The 15,812-nt window shown below is 33.5% G+C and overlaps 2 protein-coding genes and 1 long non-coding RNA gene across 4 annotated transcripts in view; 1 reads left to right on the top strand and 2 right to left on the bottom strand.

Annotated features, from left to right (window-relative positions):
* Window positions 1-2,623, bottom strand: part of LOC102581856 (protein NRT1/ PTR FAMILY 4.6-like) — a 5,882-nt gene extending 3,259 nt beyond the window's left edge. The window contains exons 1-3 of one of the 2 annotated variants that reach the window (XM_015305214.1): window positions 675-2,623; window positions 485-590; window positions 127-341 (exon numbers count right to left, since the gene is read on the bottom strand). In XM_015305214.1, coding sequence (XP_015160700.1) covers window positions 127-341; window positions 485-590; window positions 675-677 — 324 coding nt within the window. In that variant the 5' untranslated portion in view covers window positions 678-2,623. Of the gene's footprint in view, window positions 1-126; window positions 342-484 lie in introns of both variants that reach the window. The other variant, XM_006367007.2, reaches the window with a different exon arrangement.
* Window positions 222-4,265, top strand: LOC102582188 (uncharacterized). The gene is made up of 2 exons (XR_001472426.1): window positions 222-312; window positions 3,908-4,265. It is a non-coding gene; the product is annotated as an uncharacterized lncRNA (long non-coding RNA).
* An 8,612-nt stretch (window positions 4,266-12,877) lies between these two features.
* Window positions 12,878-14,077, bottom strand: LOC102582389 (short-chain dehydrogenase reductase 3b-like). Its single transcript, XM_006367008.2, has one exon. The coding sequence runs from the start codon at window positions 13,971-13,973 to the stop codon at window positions 13,062-13,064; it is 912 nt and encodes a 303-aa protein (XP_006367070.2). The 5' UTR covers window positions 13,974-14,077; the 3' UTR covers window positions 12,878-13,061.
* Window positions 14,078-15,812: the final 1,735 nt, after the last annotated feature.

Below are 15,812 nucleotides of genomic sequence, written 5' to 3'. Positions count from 1 at the left end.
GGTTTTGGAGAGGGATGGTGGGTTTGGGGGGGGGGGGGGGGAGGAATTGATCTCAAAAAGGTTAAACTAATGTTATCTGGTTAGTGCATGTTATCGAAGATAATGTCAAAGAGACAGATATCTTACCATAAATTCAATTGTTGCACTTATGATATAGATGTAATAGGTGGAGAAGAAATCAGATGAGAACCCGCCAAGTAGAGCAAGGAAGAAAGAAGTTCCCATAAAGTTTGTAACTATGTTGGCTGAAGCAGATGGAGAAAAATTCATGAACTTCGATAGATAAAGGACTAGATTGCTCGCATTTGCCAGGTATGCTAAGTTCTCCAAAATCTCCACCACTACATCCACAATTGAAAACAATCAGATTGATAGTTTATTACAAACTATATTTTATTATTAATGACTAAGTTCAGACAAATTATAATTACTAATTCATGAATATCAGCTGTAGCATTCATGAAAAGAGATGTGGTTTACAGACCCAATACAAAGGAGGCAGCAACAGCTCCACCATGACATCCTTTAATGGCTGCCCTGTTTCTCCAGTCCACATAGCCTTCCCACATGGTGAAACCCTGCTCATGATCCTGCAGTGTAGTGCACATAAATTAAGTAAAGATTTTCTGGATGGAACATAAAATTAAAAACGAAATGAGAGCTGGAATGTGCACCATCTCTGTGTGTGTGTGTATATATGTAAAGTTTCAGAAATCTTGATATAGAAGTCCCAAGTTAAAAAATTTCCAGTCTAACAAGGAAGCTACACCAGTGTCACCTTTAAATACTGGAAGGATGAGGATGTTCAAATTGTGTGGAAAAATCTGGATCTCTGATTGTGACCCTGCATTAAGGGTGTGTTTGGTAGGACGGAAAATGTTTTCTTAGAAAATAAGTGGGTTTCTTACTTATCTTCTAGTATTTGGTTAGCAAAAGATATTGGCCAAAAACATTTTATATAATCTAGACAAAAACTGATGGCGGGGGTGGGATGTAGGAATGTGGGGATAGGGTCTATGAGGTGTAGTGTGTTAAAGGTTAGGGAGGAGACGATTAATGTTGAATGAGGGGAGAAAAAAAACAAAAGTGGCGAGTGCTTGTTCATTAATATTTTCAGAGTAGTTTACGTTACATAATTGACATGAAATAATTTACTGTATATTGAATTTAGTTGCTTGGTTCATTTTAGTTCTTTTACTGCCAACATTTTTTTTCTGCATATGTTTCTGTTAAATTTCTTCCTTCTATCACAAATTGCTCTATCTTTGTCTTGATGCTCTTCTGTAAAATGAGGTTGTTCATTATAGTCACTTGTCTATATAGATCAGTCGGTTTCTACTTCACGTGATTGTTGTCCTTGGCTGTGTCTTAGGAGGGTTTTCAACTCTCTAGTTCCTTCTTTTTGGTACTTGAGTTAACCTGTTAATTTTATCTTATCATCTAGTGGAACTCATGTCTGCAAGTTTCCCATGTGGGCCCTCATTATTTATGGGAAGCATACTCCAAAATTCTCCAAATTGAGTGGCTGGAAGTTCTTAAGGTCGTAGCCATTAGCATTTGCTTCCGTCTAATGTCCTGTCGAACTCTGCTGTGTAAGCAAGCACTTTTAAGTAGACTACAGAAAATTAAGAAAACGTAAAAGTATTAGCATGTCCAGAGTAAAAATAATACTAAATGTTTTCAGTTTTACTCATTTGAGTGTTATCAAGTTGAAGCGACTAGCCTTTTCAATTGCGCAGAGGCAGAGGGATTGTAATTTTTTGGTTCCCTTATAAATTATTGATGTATGCTTGAGATCAATCATGAGATTTTTTCCTAAGTTCCCCGGAAACTGGAACTTATGAAATTCTAGTATGTGACATTCTATAGTCCTCACACCAAATTAACCTTCTCCAAATCTTGTACCATGTGATTTAAGTTTTTTGTTTTTGGAATAAAGACATGATATTCCATTTCTCATTTTGAAGTTTATGTTTTAGCAGCTTTATTTGCATATCTCATAGGAGTCAATAGGCCAAGATCAGATAAATTATCTGAACTTTGTTGATCCAATAGTTTCTAAATTTTTCTTGGATATTTTGGTTAATATGATTGGACAGTAGAATAAATCCATCATTGATTTAAACACATGTTGCAAGGAATGATGAAATACCAAGACACATCATGTCTCCTTTGAATTTTTTTTCTGATTCGCGAATGATTTGTTGTTATCCGCTTTCAGGATGGTTCTTTTTTATTTTTAGACCAGGCGTATGCCTGAGACATTTCCATATGTGATGGTGGAAGTTCCGAAAATCTTAAGATACGTACTTTGTCAGGTCATTCTGGTGATGTTTTTATCGATTGCTATTTCTTTAATAATATTGGTGTCCGGACAAGCTTGCATGCACCTTGACTAATTCCATGGTACCTGTTTCTTCCTATATTTAATTATGTCAAAAAGCAGTTATTAGAAGTGTTTAGCTTAGGTTCCAGTTTTAGTTTTTCTATTGCAGTGTCTTAGTGTCACAAACTTGAGCAGTAACCTGTAAGCAGCCTCCTAAAATGTGCACAAAGAGTAGTAAAAGGTGGAGGATTTGTGGCTTAGGTCGCAGGTTCAAGCCCCACACCATGCAAAGCGAAGCCTGGTATTTAAGTGGAGAAGGGTAGAGGGGCGGGCCCATTATCCACCGAGTTTAGAAGGCTGTGATTGGTCCAAAGGGCGGGTCCAGACGGATTTCTTGGTTATCAAAAAAAAAAAAAAAATGTGCACAAAGAGCATCTTTAGATTCAGGTACACTGTATCACTATTGCATCTGCTTTTCCAAAACCTGGTGTTGGGGTGCTTTGAGCACTGCTGCTCTTTTCTAAATCAGACCAACCCGTAAGAACTTAATAACTTCAGCACATCTGAATGTTATTTTGCATTACCACAGCAGAAGTTCGATACTAAACAGGTAATGATTGATGGAGGTGGTGTTATTTTTTTGCCATCAAATTGAAGTATTATGATTAGGTTCTGGTTTCATGAAGTGGATTGCAAATTTACAAGGCATTATTTGTCATATATGGAATGTTGAAACTTCTAGAAAGGTTGGAGTTTGTGAAATTACTGTTAAGTTTCGCAACTGTGTTTCCCTCACTTGTTTTTTGGAAATTCCTCCTTTATTACTTGGTCTTTTCTTTTTTCATTTCTGTTTTCTGGTAATAATCTCCTATAAAACATGTGCGCAAGTTCATCATTATCTGAAGTCAGTTAGCACTGTATCTTGCAAGACTTCAAAACTGCTTGCCTTTTCTCATCCACCATCCCTTTATTTTGGTTGACTTCAGATGTTAAACATCCTTCTTATGCTCAACTAAAGGAGTTGGAAAGCCTTAATTAAAGGCATGTCTGGTTATGCCAAGTTGACAATGCATCTTTTAAGTGTCTGGAATCTTATCCATAGCCCAGATTATGATAAACTGATAACTCTGCAACTAACCTTAGGCCAAAAGTAGTAATAATAATAACTATGTTTGATGCATAATGCTATTCCTATTGGGACCTTACCCGAGTATGTTGTGATCACTTCTGAAAGCTCTCATTGTGGCCAGGAAATCTACTAGTTAAGAAATTGGTGTATTTGGTTTAAAATTTCCTCCTCATTCCTTTCCGTGGCTCACAGACTTTTGGCTCACAGAAGTGCATCTTTTTTTCTTTGTTTAAACTTCATGGTTGCATGGCTTAACTTTTTTCTGATTCCTTGATTGTTTACTTCGTTATCTTGGGAGATTTCAAGACAAAAAGCCATTAGCCACATAGTTTTTAACACTATTGTCGTGTGCCAATCATTTTTGTCTTAGGGTTCCTGTATTTGTCCTCTATAGAAAGCCGGTGAATTGGAGTGGGATGTGAAATTAATCCAATTGTACTCTTTTATTACAGAGACAGGAATTGTTTGCTATGAAAAGGACATGGAGAGGAAAAGGCTTACCTGATTGGTTGCTTGGTGTCAGCACATGTGCCCTTTTCCTTCTGAAAGAGGGAATTGTACTGGACTAGTGGTGCTATCCTGAAATGTAAGTCGACCATTTGAATGCCTTATCTGGAAGATGTCAGATGCATTTTCTGAAACAAAATGAAAACTAAATTAAATCAGTTTATAGCTATAGCACAATCTAAAATATTAGTAGCTTGGTGTAGATGTCAGCAAATGATTCAGTTACTAACAAATTGTTCAGCAAAGTTAGTTCCAAAACACTCTATTGATATGCATGCCTAGTATGAACAAGTTTGATGCTTAGCTCAATTGTGTTCATTCTTTTTTCCTTTATGGCCCGAGAGGCGCAGCTAGGTCACTATTAATTTGTTATAGTCTTCTTGAAAGTTTTTTTTAGGTATAGAAATGATTAGGAACAGTCCCATTCTGAAGAACATAAAGTACTAGGGAGAGCTTGAATGTTACCCCTATAATTAATGACATAGAAAGTATAAGTTCTCATTTATTTGTCACGACTATTTTACTCCTCCATCAAGGGTTATGTTGGGATAGATAGGATTCCTCCACACTTAATCAGAGATCCTGAGTTCAAGCTCCAGATATAGAAAAAGTCCTGCTCAGAAACACTTCTTACTTTAATGGGTGTTACATAATGCAGATTCGAATTAGTTTAGGCTCCAATGTAGGTACCGAATACCAGCTAAGGAAACGAAGAAAAGACACTTGCACTTTCTTGAGAATGTTGGTAGGAATGTGTTCAAATCAGGCATTTTCATTATTTGAGCATACTGTTTATTGAAGTTGAAAAGACACCAAATTAAGGAATCTGTATGGTAGATGACTTGCTAAAAATATCTCCAGGACACACTCATTTTGATAGTTTTAAAGGTCCTTTTGACCTTGATGAGACGCAAAGTGCTAATTAATCCTACCGACTGTGAGTGGTACCAACAAACTTTAGGGGTCTCAACCACAAACTAAGCTAGCACTATAGAGTAGTACAGTATTAACTAACTTGTGTTTTATTCATCTTCTTTTGGTTTGGTATATGATCCATCCAACAAATGAGCCGTCATACTAGGCTGTCTGATTAGGTCATGACTTCTTAACTACACACGTTTTGCATCTTCCTGCCAAACAATTTATCTTATCCCAACAGATACTTTATTGTTACTCTGGAAAAAATTTAACAATCATAAGGTGAAACTGACCCTCAGTAATGCATTTGGGATGCGTAGTAGTGCCTAATTTTTGACATCACTGATTAAAGAAAAACAAAAGGTCACAAAATTGCATAATTTTTACCGCATTCTTCACTTTTTGGCTAGGAACTAGATGGTCTCTATTGTCCATTTTACAATGAGGCTAATTTGATAGCTGATAATTTAGCCAATTTGGTCTTTATTTAAGAATTTTGCTTTGAATGATATTCACATCTATCTGTCTGCTTAGGGGATATTTTTGGGGTCTCATCCCCCGCCCCACCCCTCTCAGTTTTGGACTAATTTCTTATTGTTTTAATTCTGATATTAAAAAAAGAGTGAAGTGTCAAAAATATATCTAAATTGTTTATTTTGTTTAGTTTCACACCTAAACTATTCCTCGTATAAGTGTGAGAAACATATCTCAATGTTGACTAGATCAATTTTGGACAAATTTTGAGTTGGGCTTGATTTCTGTATTCGGTTCTCTTGGACAAATTCTGACTTGGGCTTGAAAGTTGGAATCACAGTGGTCACCATGTTTTGGAAGAATTATTATATTAAATAGCCACTTATCAAACTGTTTAAATTGAAAATAGAAAATAGTTGATAAATGTATAATAAATACATTTATTCATGGACAATATATATTTAACCATATAAATAGTAATGTATAATCGTTAATGTCTACTTAGCTTGATAGAAAAAGTAAATGGTAAATTTGGCTGACTATTTGTGAAAAGATTCTAATCTTATATCCACTCCTTCTTAATCATATTACATAGCCTTTGAAATCAATGTGGCAACAATTTTACAAGTTAAAATTTTAAAATAATCATTTTTGAATTTATAATTGAAAAATAATCATAGTCATTAAAAATAACTATGTTTTTATTATGGATTACAAATTTTAAAAAGTGAAGCTCCACAATACCCCGGACATATTTCAAAATTCATGATAGTATTTTCATTTGTTTAAGTTGAAAATTCATAACATTAAAAGTTCATATTTATCAATCATTTTGTTTAAGTTGAAAATTCATAACATTGTAATGGTGTTTTCGCATTAAAAGTTCATATTTATCAATCAATTTTCAAACACGAGTTTTTATTTTTATTTTAAATGGATCAGAAAAGTGTCTAAGTCAGTACACTTCTTACATTTTACAATTACAACCAAATAAAAAAGAACTATAATTTATACCACACTTTTAATTTCAAAGGACAGTCATATAGCTTGCTCATTACTTAGCAGAAGATCATAGGCTTTACTACATCATATGTAATTAAATAAAAATGAAAAATAAAACCTTTTTTTAAAGAAAAAACGAAAGGATGTACAGAGAATTAACTTATACTGAATTTATAACCCTCGTTTTGAGATGTATAGGTTGAAGATTTTCTCTATAGAAATATCATGTATTTATCCAAAATTATTATTTACTACATATAGGGGTGTGCATTCGATTTTTCGGTTTGGTTTTATACTATTCGGTTTGGATTTTCGGTTTTTGGTTTTGAAGAAGTGTAACCCAATCTGAACCAAAATAAATTTGGTTTGATTTGATTTTTCACTTTTTGGTTTGAGTTTATATATATATATATATATTTATTAAATTTCTTAAATATACTTTTTAATATGAATCACAAGTAAAACGTAAAACACTATATTTAAAAGTATATCAATTATATCAACAGAAGGTGAGCCCCCAGTAAAAAAGGGAAGAGGAAGACCAAGAAAAACACCAATTGCACCTCTAGCACCTCTTACATATCCAACACTTAGTGCTCCTCCTCCATCTATTGCAACTTTTTGCCTACTACTGGTAAAAGAGGAAGACTAAGAAAAACACATCTTGCACATCCTGCATATCTTGAACATCCAGCAGCTCCAGCATCACCTATTTCATTGCCAACTACTTGTAAAAGAGGAAGGGGCAGGGGAAGTGAAAGCACAATCCCATACAAAAGATCATCAATTATGGGAATGGGTGTGTTTCAAGTTGAAAATGGATTCAAAGCATTTAATGTGAGTATTTGCTACTAATTATATCAATCATCTTCATAAATTAAGTTTTTCCTACTAATTATTTTTCATAAATTGGGTGCAGTCTGGCATGCCAAGCTTTAAGATACTATCTACTGGTGCAACCAAAGTGACAAGATCAGCTGACATAACTGGTGATATTGGTTTCAAACCAAGTACAGCAAGCAAGTTTAAATGGAAAGGGAAATCAGCAATATCAACAAGAAAACTTCAAGAAATGAGTGAGCAACAAAGAAAAAACCAAAAGGAAGTAGTTCAAACAATCCAAGTCAATCCAAGGAGCCATGAAAAATGTAGTATTGTAGCATTGTTTTAAGCCTTTTGTTTTTTATGTAGAATATTGATGTATTAGTACCAAACGAATTCTGTTTTTGTTTGGGTTGTGACTGACAATATTTTCTCTATCCCTTTAGTTTTTGATGTTGAATGTTGATATATTAGTACTAAACGACTTCTATTTTCATTTTGGGTTGTCAATGACATTCTATGACAATATTTTCTCTATGCCTTTTGTTTTTGGGTTGTGACTAAACGATGTATTAAAGCATTCTATTGTTTTCTTGTTTGCTTGAATAACTAATTTACAATTACACAATCATCTGTTGGAATCTTCATTGACATAAATAGAGACATAAATACAAAGCATTACAAGAAAAATAAAATTCCTTATTACATCAAAATCTAGCATAGGGTACCTTACTATGACAAAGCAAAACGTAATTCTTTATTATGCCAATTCAACTAGATCAATACTTGATTCACTACTTTGGAATAGGTTGTTGATAAACATAGCAACAACACAAATCAAAACACACAAAATGATTCCAATAGAACCTACACCTTCCAATAGAACCTACACCATTATTATTGTCGATCACTTGCTCATTGATTTGTGTCTACCTCCTCAAAACTTCTTCTTCCAACTCTTTGATTTTGTTCACCAATTTTGGGAGAATAATTTTTGATCTTGGGTCGACATCTTCTTTGTCTCTCCATCGAAAAAACTTACAATTCTTAGACTGAAATCAAATTAGTACATTAACATCAATTAAATTCAATGAAATAAATAATAGAAGAAGAGAAATCACATTCATCATAGTAGGGGCAGGATCAAAATTGCCTTCCGGGATTTGACTTCGACCAAGAAGTTTGCATATGCAGTAAAACGCCATGTTTGCACCACACAACGGCTTTGAGCATTGAGTCTGATTCTTCCATACTAAGCTTATTCAAGTTCGCATTTGCCATTATTTACCCTAACAAAGCAAAAAAAAAAACGATGAATTTGAAGAAAAAATTTGAACCCTAACTATGAAATCAGAGAAATTACAAGCCCTAAATCTTCAAGCTTTTTCGAAATTGAAACTACAATTGAATGCTTTGACAAGTAAAATCAAGTTTTAAGCTGATTTGGGAGAGAATGAAGGAATATATTGTTGGAGATTTGTCAACAATTAGAAGAATTGAGAAAAAGAGGAAGAAAAAGAGAGTTTGATTTGGGAGAGATGAGATTATACCGTTGGAGATTTAATATAGTTGATTTGGACTGACACATGTAATTTTCTACAGCTTTTAACATTTTATTTTCTATTCTTACGTGCCTAAGGGAGTTAGTCTCACCTTCTTGGACATGTCAGCAAAGAAGGGTGAGATAATAAGTAAAAAAAAATGTTCAAGGGGGTAATAAGACCCCCGTAAAGTATAAATGTGTAGTTGAGAATCTGACTATAGGTTAGGAGGGCTTTTGGTCATTTTCTCTTAAATTAACAAGAACAACAAAATAAAATTAGGTGTGAAAAAAAAAGGACACAGTAAACACATTAAAAATAATGATTGTTTAAAATTGTCAGTGACCATAAAAATATGATTTATAATTTTTTGTTATTTGTTTAAAAGGAAATTTTTTATTTTGGGAGAGGCACACATACTGTCAGTTGTGTGAGGCTTCATTTGGCTGGCACATATATACTGTGGGACCATAATGTACTTATTTTCCTACTTTTTCTTTTCCAATTTTAATCTTTTCTTTGGAGTACTTTTTCTTTCTTACTTGCATTTTTTTTTTTGCTTGTTAATTCTTAGTGTAAATTTTATTTTTATTTTTGTTTTAATAAAGAAACTTTGAAACTCACCCACTGTATCTATTATATATTTTATATCTCTATTACTATTTATTTGAGGGGAAATTAAAGTAATATGTCGAAAAAAATTAAATTTATTTATTTTGGATGAATTCAAGAAAATTGAGGATAGTGAAATTAAAAAAAAATGAAATTTCTTCAATAAAGTAAAAATTCATGTAATCAACCAATTGAACTACTGAAATTCAATCGGCATTTTTTATTACACTTAAATATATAATTTAATTTTAATTATTTAAATTTTAGTCATTAATTTTTTATTTTTTTTGAGATTTCAATTTTAATCACTCAATTCTTAGTTATCAAATATGTTTTTTTATTTTTGTTTATGATTTATATTAATAATAATGTATTAATGATATCAAACACTCAATTATATTTTCCTTTTCAGATTTGTTAAATTTTCCACTTCTATGGCATGTATCCAATAAATATTGTCAATATTGATTTTGTGTTTCTCGTTAAATTTTTTCTTTATGTTTAGTATCTTAAAATGTGAAACGAAACTTTTATAGATTCATTTTTTTCTTGTGTGTTACGAAAATTAATAGAAAAAAAGAGTCAAACAAATGAATTTGTGAAAGCAGAGGACTAAAAAAAAAAAATTGTAAAAAATTGGTGAAGGAAAGGGTAAAATTTGAGAAAATGGAAGTGTGAGGAGAGAAAAAGTGTGATAATAAGAGGGACCCATAGACCATCATAAAATTTTTCGTTTAAAAGTAATTGGGGAGTAAAATGAAGTTGGAGTTTGGGAAAAAGATAAGTAGAGGCAACATATCATTAATTTTCAATTCATGCATTATGCAAAGGGTTATGGGCGGCCATGCTCTTATCACAAAAGCCGCCGTCTTTTCCGGGCTAGCCTCAAAGAACGTTTCCTTAATTATTCAACTTGTCACTGAATGTTTTACATTTGACTTAATTTATTATGGCTAGATATATTAATTCATCAAACTGATATTTTCCAATAAGAGTTTACCCATTATATATTACATATACCACAAATTAGAGTAAATTACTTTTGCAAAATACATAGATATTTATGAGGTGCGAATATGTCGCTCTATTTGAAAAGATTAAAGTTTATTGTGATATAATCTTCACTGATTCAACATTATAACTTTTGATTTCTCTTTTCCCAATGATAAAACAGCTCAACAACGTAGTATAACTCAAATATAGTCAACTCCTCTCATATGTGTCGATGTGAGACTTCTTATCATAATCAAGGGTACTGTCACATACACGCTTTCTTATGGACTCAATATCTTAGTTGAGGTTTGCCCCACTGACTAAAATTTGTCTAGATTCAACATTGAGGTTTGTCGCACCTTATCGAAATTTATCTAAACTATGTTATGCTCAGACCCACGACGACAAGGCTGATATACGAGTGCCTCTAATACCATTTATAGTGGTCTAGCCCGCTAATAATATTATTTAATATGAGCCTAGGCCCACACAATTTTATAACACATCACTAGTGTGTCAGACCTGCTTACTTATATACCTAATACTTCTCGTTTGTGCCATTGTGAACCTTCTTATCCTAAGTTGGAATGTGACACTAATTATGATACACTTAATATTTTTTATTTCTAATATTAAAACACACAATAATACTAAAAATTATTATTTTATTGTTAAGACAAAATATAGAATATGAATTGAATATCAAAAGATAAAAATACCGTTAGAGTAGACAATTAATGTGTTAAATCCGCATAATATTATTAATTAACTGTAACTCACACAAATTCATGTTTTCTTTTTTACCAATATATGCGCATAAATAAAAATAAAAATGTAGTTTATAACAGATTTGATTATTTGGAGTCTTGGACATATCACCACTGCCAAAAATGCCAACGTTTTCTGTGTTTGGACGTTTGGACATGTACCGCTATGCAATTTTTTATTTTTTTTTAATTACCACTACTTTAAATCTGATGATTTCAAGATAATATTTGAGAAATCTGAATAGTTCAATTGGTTGGCTATCTAACTTTTTACGTTGTTAGTGATTAGTGAGAGTCCGATTCTTCACCCAATCATTTTTCCCATTCTCCTAACTCCCATTTACAATAATAATAATAATAAAAAAAGAGAAGTTGATAATGTTTGACAAACTAATAAGTAATAATGCTTAGAATAGTCACAAAAACTTGTCTTGTTACGTTGTTTCCTTTTCACAACACTTAAATAAAAACACCAACAAAAACAAAAACAAAAACAAAAAAGTATTTATTATTGCATTAGTGTGGGGGACAAGTGCAGAGATAGCTGCTTCAGCTTCGAGCATCACTGTTTATAGAATAGCCCAACATTACAAATTATTTAGTGTATAATCGTCTCGGAATTTATTGTACATTTGTACTCATAAATTATATAATGCAGCTCTTGTATACAGTTTTTTTTTTCCTCCATGCAGGTAATGTTATTTCAAAGCTGAGAAACCACTTTCACTTGCTGAATTTTGGGCCTCTTTAGTTCCATTGAAATCAAAACGTTTAAATCTGTTTATTAAGAGATGCATTGAAATTTAAATTCTGAATCTAAATACAAATTTGAATATTAAAATGTTACAAATGTTAAATAATTAAAATTTTACTATAATTTATCTTTATTTAAAAAGTAGTAAATATAAAAATACTAAATTACTAAATTAGTATATCAATAAAATATTTTATAAAATTATATGGCAGGTGGTGGTTGTAATAACTACGATGTTAGGTAATAGTGATTCTATGGGTAGTAGTAAGTGATATGATGGTTGACAATAAAGGTTGATGGGTTTGGGGGTATAATTTGTGATGGCGGTTTATAGTTGTGGTGCATGATAGTGATAACTAATGATGATGGTGAATCATAATCGGTGGTGGATGTTTGGCTATGTATAATAGTGTCTAATGTGGTGATTGTCGGTAGATATAGATGTAACTGGTAACTAGTAGAGGTGATGGTTGACTATAATTTATAATGCTTGACACAATGATGATGACAGTATTGAGTGGTGAAAAGTTGTAGTTAATAATGGCGTATGGCGGCGGCTTATAGTTACGATGCATGATAGTGATAATCAAAGATGGTCGTGAATCATAATCGATGATGGATTTTTGGTGATGTGTAATAGTGACATATATGGTGATTATTAGTAGTGATTTATTGTCATTAGTGATAAATGTAAATGATAGCTAGTAGATGTGATGATTGACTGTAGTTTATAATGTTTGATTGAATGGTGATGATGGTTATGGTTGATGACCGTGGTATCGAGTGGTGAGTCGTGGTAGTTGATAATGATGGGTGGCGGCAACTGTAGTTGATAATGATGGGGATGACAACAACACTAAATGAATGGAATAAACATCTCAACGATATTAAGACTTCACGACATATCTTAATCATTCGATTCTATTATGATCCATCAAGTGATTGCAACATAAAAAACCCACATTAAATGTTTACATATATATGATGAAAATTCAAACAAAAAATAAACAAATTCAATGATTGAGATCTGAATAATTAAAAATTTAAAACGAGGCATTATTTTGGAATATAAACAGATTTTCAAACCCAAGTTCATGACCCAACAAAGATACAAGTTGAAACCAAAGCCCATAATTATATGGAACGAGAACCAAACCTAAGCCCAAAGTTAACTGGAAAGAAAACCCTAGAGCCCAAACCTAAGCCCAAATAACAATCACATAGGAGGATGATAACCTCCATCGACGACCAAATTATGGCCGGTGATAAACTGAGAGTCATCCGACGCCAAAAACAAGACAGCATCAGCTACATGAGAAGCTCTAAGAGCTCCAATTTTCAAGCAATTGGAGGATTCAAACAGTTTCTCTAGCTCCTCTACACCCATTTTCATCATTTTCTCTAACAATGGCGTTGCCACTGCTGCTGGAGAAACACAGTTCACTCGTATACCATACGCACCCAGTCCTTTACTTGCAGACCTCACCAATCCCAGTACTGCGTGTTTCGACATTGCGTAGTCAATTATCGTCGTTACCCCCATCGTCGCCGCCGGGCTCGCCGTGCATATTATCTTCCCTTTTACCCCACCTTCCACCATAGCCTTTGCCGCGTGTTTCACGCAAGCGACTGACCCACGAACGTTGACCGCGAATAGGTTATCTAAAGCATCCAGATTGAACCCTAGAATATCTTGTGCGTGCTCGTTGTGGCTTGCAATTCCGGCGTTGCTGAACATTATATCGACTCGACCGTGAATTTCCACTGTTGATTGTACCAGGGATTGGACTTGTTGCTCGTCTGTAACGTCACATTTAATGAAAGTGCAGTGAGTGGACCCGATTGATTCCGCAACCGATCGACCTTTTTCTTCTTGGATGTCAGCAATTACTACCTGAGCGCCATGTTGAGCAAACAGATGTGCTGTCGCTTCGCCGATTCCGCTTGCTCCTCCGGTGATGATGGCAATTTTACCGTTCAATTTTGGATTGAATGATGGTGGAATTGGGTTTTCCATTTTCTTTCGTCTTTTTTGGACGCACTTTGAAGGTAACAAACACTTTGGCACTTGTGTATTTATATTCAACAAACTGTTTGTTGGAAGAGGAAAAAAAAAAGACATGTGCATACCTAATAATTATAATTAGGTAAATGCCAACATCAGTTGAATTTTGGGAATTATTGAATTAGCAGAAGTACCCTCAAATTTGTCAGTTCATATGTTGGAATCATTAAGAAAGTAGATCCCACAGCTTATTGTAGCCAGCCAACCCTGGACCCCGGAGGGTTGGGTTCATCTGAATTCGTTTGATAGAAAATTATATCATGTGTACAGGGGCGGACCCACGTGGTATCCAGGGTTTCACCCGAACCTCTCGGCAAAAAATTACATGGTATATATAAGGTAAATTTTCTATATTTCTGTAGATATATAAATTTTGAACCCCTCAATAACAAAGAGAAATTGATGGCGCAGTGACAAGTATCCTGAAATTAAGCTGTATGTCACTGGTTCGAATCCCAGTGAAAGCATTTTATTTTTTTCTTGTTCAGTTTCAGTTTTTTTAGGTTTTTATTTTTTTATTTTCAGTTCTGTTTTTCAAGTTTTTTTTAGTTTTTTTTTAACTTTAAAAAATGTGCTAAAAGTTTGATTTTAAAACCAAAAGAATTCAAGGTTTCCATTTCTAAAGGCTTATTTACACGTTTATACTTTTATTTTTCGAACCTCCTAAACGAAAATCCTGAATCCGTCACTGTGTGTATATATAGTTAGATATTGCATCCATTTCAACTTATTCACGTGTTTACTTTTCATATTTTGAAGTGAAAATTTTGATTCCACCACGGAGATATATTTCATTTTCTTGTTGTAATCCAGCAAATTCTGCCCATTCAGGCAAAAAAAACTTTGGCTCACATGTAATAGGAATCTCCACTTCACAAGGAAGATGTCTCTAGTTTTTCAACATGTTATCTGCTATAAACTAGTAATTTAAATAAACAATAACAGCTGTGTTTTGAAGTAATCTCGTTTACTTCTAAAATCATCAAATGCCTCCTTTGCCCTGCCTATTACCATCCTCAAATTTACAAAATGGCCGACCAGAAATCCTGATATAGAAGTCCCAAGTTAGAAGTTTTCCAGTCTAACAAGGAAGCTACACCAGTGTCACCTTTAAATTCTGGAAGGACGAGGATGTTCAAATTGTGTGGAAAAATCTGGATCTCTGATTTTGACCCTGTGCACTAAGGGTGTGTTTGGTAGGACGGAAAATGATTTCTTAGAAAATAAGTGGGTTTCTTACTTATTTTCTAGTATTTGGTTAGCAAAAGATATTGGCCATAAACATTTTATATAATCTAGACAAAAACTGATGGGGCGGGGGTGGAGTGTAGGAATGTGGGGATAGGGTCTATGAGGTGTAGTGTGTTGAAGGTTAGGGAGGAGACAATTAATGTGGAATGAGGGGATAAAAACAACAAGTGGTGAGTGCTTGTTCATTACTATTTTCAGAATGGTTTTGGTTACATAGTTGACATGGAATAATTTACTGTATAATGAATTTAGTTGCTTGGTTCATTTCAGTTCTTTTACTGCCAACATTTTTTTTTCTTCTGTATATGTGTCTGTTAAATTTCTTCCTTCTATCACAAATTGTTCTATCTTTGTCTTGATGCTCTTCTGTAAAATGAGGTTGTTCATTATAGTCACTTATCTATATAGATCAGTCGGTTTCTACTTCACGTGATTGTTGTCCTTGGCTGTCTTAGGAGGGTTTTCAACTCTCTAGTTCCTTCTTTTTGGTACTTGAGTTAACCTGTTAATTATATATCTTATCATCTTGTGGACCTCGTGTCTGCAAGTTTCCCATGTGGGCCCTCATATTTTATGGGAAGCATACTCCAAAATTCTCCAAATTGAGTGGCTGGAAGTTCTTAAGGTCATAGCCATTAGCATTTGCTTCCA

The sequence above is a fragment of the Solanum tuberosum genome, unplaced genomic scaffold, assembly GCF_000226075.1.
Source record: "Solanum tuberosum cultivar DM 1-3 516 R44 unplaced genomic scaffold, SolTub_3.0 scf00695, whole genome shotgun sequence".
Lineage (NCBI taxonomy): Eukaryota > Viridiplantae > Streptophyta > Magnoliopsida > Solanales > Solanaceae > Solanum > Solanum tuberosum.
Note: the sequence above shows the minus strand (reverse complement) of the source record. Positions and strands in the feature narration are given on the sequence as shown.

Coding starts and splice junctions, on each gene's coding strand:
- LOC102582389 (XM_006367008.2), bottom strand. CDS start 13,973: ATGCACATGTCTTTTTTTTTTCCTCTTCCAACAAACAGTTTGTTGAAT.